The sequence below is a fragment of the Scophthalmus maximus genome, chromosome 3, assembly GCF_022379125.1.
Source record: "Scophthalmus maximus strain ysfricsl-2021 chromosome 3, ASM2237912v1, whole genome shotgun sequence".
NCBI lineage: Eukaryota > Metazoa > Chordata > Actinopteri > Pleuronectiformes > Scophthalmidae > Scophthalmus > Scophthalmus maximus.
Window position 1 is genome coordinate 24227501 of NC_061517.1, and position 12500 is coordinate 24240000.

The 12500-nt window shown below is 43.2% G+C and overlaps 1 protein-coding gene across 2 annotated transcripts in view; it reads left to right on the forward strand.

Moving 5' to 3' along the window:
- Positions 1–12500, forward strand: part of si:dkey-112e17.1 — a 26226-nt gene that overhangs the window by 2397 nt on the left and 11329 nt on the right. For both annotated transcript variants that reach the window (XM_047331050.1, XM_047331051.1), the window contains exons 2-3: positions 5990–6966; positions 11202–11253. In XM_047331050.1, the coding sequence (XP_047187006.1) occupies positions 5990–6966; positions 11202–11253 (1029 nt within the window). The remainder of the gene's footprint in view (positions 1–5989; positions 6967–11201; positions 11254–12500) is intronic.

Sequence of the window (12500 nt, forward strand, 5' to 3'; positions counted from 1 at the left end):
ATCCAAGTCTGTTCGTCCACAATTCAGCACTGTGGACAAGTGAATTTGATCCCTGCTTTGTTGCTCGGCTCTGTCTTTCGCGAAGGTCTTATTTGCGATGGAAAGAGGGGACATTCATCTCTAATTGAACCTGAGATGTAGGACCCCGTGGAACTGTGAATTCACTTATTACCGTGAGTTATCTCACAACAGATACACAGAGCCTGTCAACAGATAAACATATCATCATGTGTCAGCGAACTGCAGTGGGAAGAGATGGGACGGCAGGGCCAGGGACGGAGTGAGGGGGTGAGAGCTATCTGTATGTGTTGCAGATGAAGAATGGGTGTTCTATGTAATTAGGATGTAAATATTTTTGTACTCTTTCAAAATGCTAAAGGCTCTAGTAGTTGCACTTGGTATACTTTTTTCTGAAGTGATGTAGTGAGAGCACCGCACTGATTTCCCTAAAATAAAGAGATCTAGAGATATAGATATAGAGATCTTTGAAAAATGAAGAAATGTTGTTTGGAGTTTTGTCTAACCCAAACAAACATGGTAGCCAGGAATGACTAACAATATGTGCATGACAGTTTGAGCTGTGCAACTTGAAGCAAGATTAAAGGATTTTACTATCATTTATGCTCATCCGGATTTACGTTATTCTCTATTATTTTGTACAACACTAATGTGTTGTACATAAAAGAAGCAAGAAAAGAAATATGGAAACACCAGCTTAGGAAATTGCTCTGGTGGTCTTTGCAGATTCTCTAAGAAGCATTATTAGATAAGTAAGTTGTCTTCAATAACAGTTGTTATTTTAAAGATAGCTATGTATTATTTATGTTTATTCCCAATGTCTGATTCATTAGAGCAGAGTCCAGTACATTGTACTTTACAGTGGCCGAGAGCTTTGGTGCCAATTGTCAAAATATACCGTTATGTATATTATATTGGAGGTTATATTGAAAGAGAAAGTTCATCTGGCAAATCTGATGCTGTGGTTGCACTTGGAAATGTGATTGTATCCATTTAGACTGTTTAGATTGATTGCAGTTGGACCGTCAGTACGGTGCATCCGATTCTACACGATTGGGTTTCCCATTGAGGTGCTGCCCAAAGACTAATTATCATGGATGCGTTCGCTGGACCACATTCCAAAATCTGGAAATGATTTTGCTAAACTGGTTGAAACCACCCTGGAGATAAGGTCATTCCACAGGCACGCGTTAACAGCTACCACAGCAACAGCAGCTCATTTTGGAGGAAATATGTTAATAGGTTTGACAACCACAAACATGAAAGAGAGCGTGTTTTGCCCACCCAGTAACATATCTGCACGAGTTCGAGGACCAAAGTGACAATAATAGTGTTTGCGCCTTTTCACGTAGACAACGCTGAACTTCCCATGATGGCCACGTAAATAAAATACTGAACCCGTCGAACGTAGACGGGTTCAGAGAGGCCTTTCGCCGAGTCACTCATGATGCACAACGCTGGTGGAAATGTGCTGAGCCAGTGCCACAGTGGCCAAGGAGGGGTGACCCTCGAAATGCCTGGGTTTAATCGGGCCGCCACACCGGTTGTTTGTGAACTCACCCCGGCTCGAATGTGCAGCCACGGACATGAGCCCACCGGGAGAGGCGTCGATACCGCTGGGGCGGATATGTGATAAGGCCCCGGAATCCAGTGCCGGCGCCTTTTCGCAGCTGTGGAGAGCGGTCTGAAGGAGCGTCTTTTTTTCTGGAGGGGAGCTGTACTGAAAGCTAAAAAAACACAGAGGTTGCAGTCATCTTGCAGAGATTGAGTTCCAGATCTAGGCTGCGTCCTTTTACCCGAATATCCCTCTCTGTAATTGATATATTATGGGGAAATCTGTGTATTTCAACTGGATTTAACTTCAGTATAGCTCCCTAAAGATGTCAATTGTTCCCAGTCTTTTCTGTCCATACTGTATCCTTTTTGTGCAGTGTGTGAGGTCAGTATAAACTGCATGACATTGTTGGACGTTGGTGTCTCTCAGAGGGAAATTCCTGTACATTTGTCGCACTTTGAGGAAAAAGTCCTTCATATTCGAATTGAATCGGTGGCACTCCTAATCTGGTTAACGTCAAATAGCTCCATCTTCTATTTGATTTGTGGCGAAGAAAATGGGATTCACTTTTCCTGTCTGATATGGTGAGGAGACTGTGTAGACGCATTATTTTCTTAACCAAATCTTTTTTTTCCTGAATACTGTTTTGTCTTCAGGACCGTATCACTGAGACCTCAAATCCCACAAAACAACTTGATTAAAGTCAAGTATAAGTCAAAAATAAACTCTGGCTTCATGCCACTCGACCACAAAGCCTTACCACTATATTGTCTATTGCTATTGGTCCTGACCCTGAAAAATTGAGTGCGGTTGTAACACGTCGTGAGTGGACTTCTACTGCCCGAGCGTTAGCCTGTGAAGCAGTGTCACTTTTCTCCTCCAGTAAACAGGGCTGGTGAGGATTCCTGCCCCCTTTTTAAGGGGCCCGCCTGCCTGTTTATGAGCTGGTCCGGAGCTGTTTGTGTGTGTGTGTGTGTGTGTGTGTGTGTGTGTGTGTGTGTGTGTGTGTGTGTGTGCGTTTGCACACACGGCATTTCAGCTGAGCCTGCTCGTGTTGCAGAGTTTTCACAGTGGTGTCGTCAGCCAGGGTGGTTTAAAAAAAAAAAAAAAGTCCACGTTACGGTGAACAGTTAGGTCAGATTGCAGACTTCTGTTTTGTCGGATCAATGTGTTAGTTTGGTGCTCACATGCATATTTGTAACAGCTCTTCATTTCTTCTTTGTTTAATTCTCATATTTTTCCCCCCCTGACCACATCACTGCATTTTCATCGAGCGCAATCTCTCATAGAAAATATTTGGCTGTTTGGTTATTTATCTGGTTGAAAAAAATCAAACTTTCTTCAATGAAATTTAAAAGAAAATGTTCTTATATCGTGCTGTATATAATATAATGGTGCCATACGAATACAAATCAGCACGACAACATCCGTCAGTGGAGTTTAAGTTGCCTCTGTGCTAATTAGACAGACATATGAATCCCATCATGGAATGTGATTGAAACTCTTTTTTTCCCCTTTTCTTTTAAAGATGTACTAATGCAAAGTGAAAACAATAGAACAATGCCATTTGTAAGGGGCCTCTTAGTAATGACAGGAGCTGGTCTGATGTTTCACTGAACAAGTCATTTCAGACAATTATGTGCTCAGTTGATCTACTTCTGTCCAGGGAAGCCCCTGTCATTGGCACAACTGGGACGCAATGACCAGCCGGCTCTTATGTAAACTTTCAACTTGCCTCGTACTTATTAGCATCACTTCATTAAAATATCATCTGCCTTCCCCATTTGTGGAGTGGCTCCACCAAAACGGCACTGCGGCCCATTGTTTCGCCATGAGAAAAGGCATCCTTAAATAATTAGCGGCCTGCCATTGGAGCGGCCTGTGATGTAACACAACCGAGATGTTTGGCATTATAAGAATGTCCTATTTCCATTCGACACTGTGGCACTTTGGGGCCCATAATGTGTAGTCTAGCATGCACATCCCAGGGTGCAGGGGACGTCCCGGCTGCCCGGTGGGAGAGATAACACAGTCTCTGTCCATGACAGCTCTCTTTCATCAGATACAAGACTTCACATGACACAATTAATACAACTACGACGATTATTAATTTAAGAATGAGCTCTTTTTTTGCAACGTGTATTTTGTTTTTACATTTAAAAGTTTAATTGATTCTTATTTAGAATACGAATCAAAGAGGAAAGGTCAGGGTAAAAAAACTAAAACAAAAATACATTCACTTTGGTTGTTCATTTGTGGCCTAAAAAGGGGGGACACACTGTCCTTCTCTTCCCCCCTGTGCCCCCATATTGTGAATTGGTTCCACTCATTGCGCAACCTCACTGCGAACCCCAAATCAGGTTATTCACTCTAGCCTCTCCTGAACAGAAATGGCATTTGGCCCCGTTTAGATGTCGCCCACGTAATTCTTTGCTTGAGCACATTAATTTCTAGTAAGTGTGTGGGCAGTGCGAGTGTAGCATGTCATGTGCAGATAAAATTGCCTCCAAATGTGAGTGAGGGAGAAAAACAGCCCAAATTTTAACTATCATAAAGGACACCACATTTAAGAGATTTATTAATTTCTAAATGATACAGTAGGCAATATAAAAGTGCTCCACTGCAAGTGGTTTTATTGCCAGGCAATTTGTCTTCAATAAACAACTGAACAATATAGGCTACAGCTTCATTGCTTCAACTGGCAAAAAAATATCAACGACCCGACCTGAGTCGGTGAAGGTTGCTTGCACATTGTGATGGGTCATTGAGCCCAGTCCCAACACGCACACGCAGGTTTCTCTCATGCCCGTCGTGAATAAAATGCACATGGAGAGGGTTTGTAGAAAGACAGACAGACAGGCAGAGTAAGTGCTTAATGGCCCACAGTCCCAAAAATGCAGCAGGATTTTGTATTTGGCATAGGAACAAACTATATTTACCCGTGATGTAACCAAGATTCAAATTCAGTAGTTCCCGGCCGGAGTAGCGGACTAGCCAAGGTAGAAGAACATGCCTATTCGGCACTGTACAGTAGAAGTGTTGCTTGTAAGTGCTTTTTGCCTCAGGAAATATCATTTATAATCTTGGGTGGACAGTAGCCTCCAGCAATATCATTGATAATAACCTTGGAGATGCAACCTGCTGCTGGATTAGATTGGATGAGGCTGTAAAACTCAGCAAAACTGGTTTTGAATGGGTCATCATGTCATTATCTTGTCATTGATTTCTTTAATATTCCCAACAAAGTACACACACACACACACACAAACACACACAGATTATCTTTAGTTATAGGTCATGCTGCCCTACTTCCCCTCGCATGTGTCTACAATGCGCTGAGGCCTGGCTGTGAGATTATCAGCTGCATCAACTCTGGAGAGGGTTCAGGTCTGATTGTGATGACCGCAGGGTAGATCGTTTGCTGCTCTCTCAAGTCATTGATTGGAAATTACGAGTTTCGATTTTAGCTTTTTAAAATATGCCGACTGAGGAATGCCTTTGATAAATGTATTCAGATGGGATTGGATGGTCCATGTGGTAATCAGTGTGCCTGTCTGGCTCTTTAGACTTTGGCTTTCCTCATGTCCCCGTTGCCCTTTTCCCCCCTTCCATCAAAACTGCATTCTCAAAGTGATGTCTAATGCTTTTAGCGCAGTCCACATCACAAGTGTCGCCCGGGGGTGTTGGTGTGTTTGGCATGGGGGTCTGCCAGTCTGGGTCATTCCCACAGTCCAGAACCGAGGCCAACAGGAAAGCTCATAAACACGAAGGCCCCCTACAAAGGTCTGGTCGTCAGCTCCCTGACCCAGCCACACATCTGCCGCTGCTTAGGGCCTAAGTCCCCCTTACATCCCTGCACACCTGGGAAGAATTACGGCCAGCATGTTTGAAGAAATACCCACCTTAGGGGTTACCCAAGCAGGCAATAGACGCAAAAAAGGCTTTGATATGAATGCAGAGCAGCAGGGTTGAACAGTTCAGATTCAAGCTGTTATATGTCAGTGAGCAATCAGATCACAAGTTGAGTGTATTCTTTTTTGATTAATTACGATGGTTGTTGGTACTTTTGTCATAGAAAATTTAATGACGTAGTGGCCACTATCCGAATACATGACTCATCTCAGAATTTAGGCCCAGTGCAATATGATACTAGTCAACAGCACTTTTAAACATAATGCCAAAGAATAACATGAATGCTAGCTTGGGAGGCACCGATGTGAATCAAAAGCGCTCACCTTGGCAGTGCTTATTGTGCTCAACCTGTTGAGCTTTGTGCGTCATGTGAATTGTCACTCTGAGAAAAGGGTTTCATTAAATGACCAGGATAAAAATGCAAGATTCTTTGTGGGATTTTATCTGTCCTAAAAGCAGATAAAGATTTGTGACACAACTGACCTAATATAATTCATATTGCAGGTGTACTTTGACTGCGGTGCCAAGGTGGATGTGGTGGACGTACAAGGCCTCATTCTGTCTCCTGGCTTCCCCTACAACTACTCCTCTGGGACACATTGTGTGTGGCTGTTCATCGTGCCTGTTGATTACCAGCTTATTCTGGAGATATTTGACTTTGACGTGTTTGAAAGCCACGACGCTGCAGCACAGTACTCCGCTATCTCGAATTTTGAAGGGGAGGAGGCAGATGAAGAGGTGACTTTCACCCCTGGCAGCTTCGCGGCAGATGAAACTTCATCAGCAGCTGAAGATCCTATGCCTCAGAATGTAGGGGGTGTCACAAAGCCTCAACAGTCCTCCCAAGATGGTGAGGTCAAGCAAGTAGTGGTCCAGGAAAAGTCCACAAAGATGGAAATTACCAAAGTCTCAAATTCTGCCAAAAGATCTGCAGATGCCTCTTCTGGCTTATCTTTAGGGCCTCCTTCCTCTCTCCTCCTCCTACCTGGGGCTTTGCCTGCAGGAGACAAGGTCGTCAACTCGGCCTCCTTGTCTCACCTCAGGGGAGACCTCAGCCCAAGTTCTAACCCAAGCACAGCTGTGGAGGAGACCACCCTTGCCTCACCCCGCACTACCGACACTCCAGCTGTGAGCCCTGAAACCCAGCAGTCGGTGCTTGACGCCTGCCCCCATGATGTCCTCTACATCTCAGACCTTATCACCTTCTCCTCCAGGTTCTGTGGGTCCAACCGGCCTCCCAGCAGCCAGCTGGTTTTCGGCTCCAACCAGGAGATGGTGGAGGTCATCATGGAGCTCATCACCACCACACACTGGGGCCGCGGCTTTGCTCTTCTCTTCCACTACCACAACCTGACTGAGCCAGGGGGGGAACTCCATGCCTCTGCTCCGACAGCCAGCAAGGTAGACTCCCTGCTGGCTGCTGTGAGTGGAGCTGCCTTCTTCGCTATGATACTTACAAGTGCCCTCTGCATCATTTTCAGGTAACAAAAGTAGATTAACTTCATTAAGTAAAAAAAAAAATAACACAGACCAACCGTATCATGGACAATAAATGCAACCACCGGATAGTCAGCTCAATCCAAAACAGTTGGTTATTGACGTCTATTTGTCCTTAATGATTAGCAACAACAAAGGAAAGTGTCTGGATTCAATTGTGGTCGCTACCCAGGTTGGTATTTTTTCCAGAATAGAATAGAAACTGAAAGGTAGTTTTTAAAGCCAGAAATCAGCCACCAGGTGAGGCTTTTGTTGACTCATGAGTATCGAATCCCCGTTACTGTGGAAGGTTTTTCAGCCACCGTAGTGGTGTGGCTCAAGGGATAGAATTTTTGTCAGTTGTTCCTTCCACCTTCTTAACAAATTCTCAGTGAAGTTAATGTTAAGTAATGTTTTACAGGAGTTCATGGTCCTCACAGGTTAAAACCTAGTGACTTAGATTGACCTCTGACTTTTCTTCTAATGCCAACAACAGGTTGACATTGTTGATTTCATTAGTTTAGAAAACTGGCAAATGATTTTGATGAAAATTGGTAGAGGTATTCAAAGATCCCAGCAGATAAACCCTGATGAGTTTGGCTATTCTCTGATCTTTTACCCTCCAGTTTCTCCTTTTCCCATTCTCCAGTGGAATTTTTCAGCTTCTGTTTAATGGATTGTCAATTTTGCACTTAGATTCATGTTCCCTGGAAGGTGTATCCGAATGACTTTTGTGAACTGTATTTTGACATAATATGAATATGATTTCTTGAATTACAGCCAAAAACATGTCTTGTGAGGTTGAGTCGACCTAGACCTTTGACCACCAAGTTCTAATCTATTCATCCTTGACTCCAAGCGGATGTTTGTGCCAGATATAATGAAATTCCTTCAAGGGACTATATTGCGTTCACAAGAATGAAATGAACATGAGGTCACTTTGACCAGTAAAATATAATCCATTCAACCCTTAAATCCGAGTGGATGTTCGTTCCAAATTTGAGGAAATTCCATCATCGTATTCCTGAGATCATGTCAACAAGAAAGGGACAGACATTATCTAATCTAATCAGTTCATCTCTTAAGATGTTCCTAAAATATTGCATGCAAAACAATGAACCAAAACAAATGACAATCTCATCAGCCTTAGTTACATGGGTTGCTTATTATCAAATTAGCATGTTAGCATGGGTCCCTACCCTGTCTCTGAATGTCATACCTTGTTATTCTTATCCTAACCCTAACCAGTCATCAATCTTCATGCCGACATTTAACCAACTCCACCAAGGAATGTATATAAAGATAGCAGAATCATCTCAAAAATGAAACCCAACACATCCCAGATATAGATTTTACCATCTTGTGTGACATGATTTGGAGCCAGGGTCTGTTAAGTGGTGACTATGGACTGGAGCTGTGGCCTCAAGTCCTGCCTATGCACCCGCGGGACACATTGCGAGTCAATCTCAGCTGTCAATCATGACGTCCCCACCCTTTTTTATAGCATCCAATAATTAAACTAACTATCACAACTAAACTAATCAAAAAGATGAACAATTTAACATACATCAGGGTGATAAGACCTAAAATGAAAGAAATGAAAAGTGTGTTTGGTTGGGCTAATGTCCTATCTGCTAACAAAAAGGGGATATATGTGACCTATACTGCAGCCTGCCACCAGGGGACATTTGAGATTATTGGCTTCCCTTTTGAGGGGAGTGTCACGTTGTCCATCTTTTATAGTAATTAATGTGAATCAGAGCCATTGAGAGAGAGAGAGAGTAGCGTCAACTCCGTTCACTCCGATGGACAATTTTTTCCCCAGCAATGGCGGATCATGGAGCCTCTCGATAGTTCCCGGAAGTGAGCAGCAGCGCATTAGAGTAGCAGCACAATGGAGACAATGGAGTCAATGGACCGTCTGTGTTGCACTTACGAAGGGAAAGACGTTTAAATAATCAGATTGTATATTATCAGCACATCCAAATAAATTTGTAAAAAAATAAGTTGTTTAAAAAAACGTATTAACTAACTTCATACACTAACTACATAGGCATGTTGCTCTGCTTTATTGTAAATCGATACATTTATTGACTACTAATTACCAAAAATCCCAATTCTGTCGCTCAGAATAATGGATTCTAATTGGAGCGCCAAGAACTTCCGGGAACTATCTGAAGTCTACATAAGTCACATGACATGCAAAGCATTTTGGACTTCCGTTGTCGCAAACTCTCTCTCTCTCTCTCTCTCTCTCTCTCTCTCGACGGCTCCGATGTGAATGCAATGAGTAGTAGCAAATCAGAGGCAGAGTAGGGATGGGTTCTTTGTTCACCATTGGCGGGGGAAAAAAACATAAGGTTTACTGTGAGCATGGTACTATGTATTTAATGTTAAAAATAACACTGAAAGAGTATTTGGTTTTCTCAGATCTAGGCTTCAGATTCTTGTTTTTCTTTGTAAACAAAACATAATCCCTCAGTAAATCATCAGTCGTCAGTAAATATTCTCCTGAGAGTGATAAAAGTAAATAACAGGTCTTTGACTTTTCATGAATGAAAATGGGCTGCTCTGACACTAACCTAAATGTACACACACACACACACACACACACACACTCAGATGTGCACATACAGTACACAGTCCCTCCTTTGTTATGTTGACTCAGCTGGAAGCCTCCGTCCCTGATGTGGTGACCCTTGGTGATTAGTTGGGTTTGGCCTGCAACTGTGCGGCTTCCTTCATGTGGAGCATTATTACCATATACAGCAGGGCATTCAAGGTACAGCACCTGGCATTAATTCCCGCGCACAAAAACACAGAGGCTGCATGAAAGTGAATGGGTGGAGAAATGGGGGGGGGGGGGGGGGGCGACAACAAGGAGAATTAAAAACTCAACGTGAGTTTGGTACTGATAGCATTGTCCGACAACCAAAAGGTGTTATTTACAAGCTGTTCCCTCTTCCGTCCCTGGGGACAATGAACACAAACTCAAACGTTAAGCTCGGAGGTTTGTAATACAATCTGTTCTTACAAGCTTTACCCTACAGGTCCGTATGGTCCAGGATCCAAGAAGGGTTAGATTTGCGTCTGCAAATCGGAATATTTAGCTTCCTGCGAGAAGCCCCCCCCCCCCGTTTTATATGCATCGCGTTAATTTCAATTGCACCTCGGTGTCTCCAACTCATCTGTCAGGCACAATAACACCACAGGCTCTCGCTATTAATGACGGGGAAATTGTGAACACGTGCTCAATAAAATGAAAGGATAATTAGCAAGAACAACAACACAAGTCATTCAGAAGCCAGGGAAATTCGTCACCATGAAATGTCAAGCTCATGAGCAGACACGGTATTTGGTTGTTCCCTATTAATTTTAAAAGTGGTTCACAGAAATCATTGGAAAACCAGAGTTAGGCGAGACCTTGCAAGCTTTTTAAAGCGGCAGTGAGATTAACTCCCAAGGTCCCTGCTGGTCAGAAAACCGCCAAAGGTGGATGAGAGTCGCAGCAGGGGTTGCCGTCAGTCGACCGGTGGCTGGTAATGAACTCATTCAGCTGTTAAAGTCATTTTTAATTAGTGGGTACTTTTCTCAAATATTACCGCATGCTTCGTTGGTTCATATGAACAGGGGCAAAAAGCATGGATGAACAGGTTTCGGGCATTGGATGTTTAAGGAAATACCACGAGGAAGGAGGTAAGTGGGTTGAATCTCATCAATTTGAATCTGATCTAGAGCTGTATTGGGCTCAAGAAACAGTAAGTGAACCTGTGTCACTATTCCTTGCTGCCGCTGCCACTGTGTCGTCGGAAGTACGACGAGAATTGGGGACGAGTGTAGGCAACGACAAAGTGACAGCGGTGCATCCCCACAGGAAAAAACAATGCATAGCAATGACATCTCGGCGACAGCCGCAGTGTGAACTGCTGGAGTTGGGGCATGTGTGTGCGAAGGCGACATTGCGGTGCCTCTTGCCACATCATCCAACGCCACAATAGAGCAACTATTGAGGGGGGGGGGGGGGGGGTAGCCACATGTATGTTGGAGCTATTTTGTACTGAGTGAGGTGGTTGCTATGTTTAAAACAAATATTCCACTTAAGTGCAGTTGTGTGGGGCAGTGTTTTCATTTTTTACATGTCTGGTCAAACTGTCCATAACACTGCCAAAAATTTGCAGAAGAAAAAGTTGAGAACATTCATTAAAAAAACTGAATTGCTGTGGTGCTCCATGTTTTCCAGACCCAAACTGTGTCCAAAAAGAGCCGGCTCCTGCTCGTCCACCAGCTCGGAGGTACGCGCGACGTCTCTCTCGCCCTCGGCCATCTCCGCATCTCTCTCTTTCTCTCTCCTCCCCTACCCTACCCGACTCCTTCTCCTCATTGCCTTATTTGTCAGTCAGACATTCCTCTGAAAACAGGGGCTTATCTGGGATCACTGCACATTTCTTTTTTAATATTGTTTTCCTGCTCACGCCAACACTCTCCGCTGCCTTGGCACTGCCCCCTTCGCTCCCCACGGAGCCGCACCACCTCGGGTTCACATTGAGTCACGCAAGTGTAAAGCGGAGGTGGATCTATATGATTATGACACAGGGGGATTTTAAAAAAAAAAGAAGGAAATTATGACTTGTAATTTAAACATCTGTTACTTGCTGTTACACACATCCTTGACATTCATTTCTATGATGATTTCGGAATGAGGAGAGACATTTTTGCAGTTGAAACGAGGTCTATTGCCCCTCGAGCCTGAATATTAATTATAATTGAAGCCTGCGTGTGCTCATTATCCTTGTCAGAAGTGATCAGGTAGGTCTTTTTCCAATGAATTGAATGAATGTCTCAACAGAAATAAGTTTAATTCAAAGGGCAACTTCGCTAATTTTACACATCACAAGTCTCGGGGAGTGATACAGCCGATCCGGACAAAAGTTGTACGGAGCCTTTGTGGCTCCAGAGAGAGCTGTGTGGAGGGGGCCTCCAGTAATATCACCCGAGTAATTATCCCTTTGGTTTGAAGACTGCAAATTTGACAAAAATGATAAAAAGACCCAAAAGAAGTAAACTTACCAGACCTCTGACAATGATGAACATTTTGAGGAATAGAAAAGATGATATATCTCTGTTTTGGGCACTTTCTGTTTTGTTTTTTTTAAATCCTCTTCTTCAAAAATGTAATAGGAATGTAATTCTTCATCAGCGAAGTCCAAGAAAAACTGAATTGCAAACATTTTTGAAAATTGAATTATCTCAGTTTCATTCCAAGGCAGTTTCGTTTTTCGTTCTCATCATTTTCACAAAATTGCCAAACATCAGCTTCTCGACGGGACGACTTGATTCCTTTCATTCGTGGTAGTAAACTGAATGTCTTTGGCTTTTGGACCGTTGGTCAGACAAAACAAGACCTTTGAAGACATCACTTTGGCCTCTGGGAAATTATGACAGCCATTTTTTAATGACTTTTTTGACGTGAATGTTGAAATTTGGTGGCAGATTGAATATTTTTACAACCGTTAGTTGCAGCACGACAATCAAAAGAATA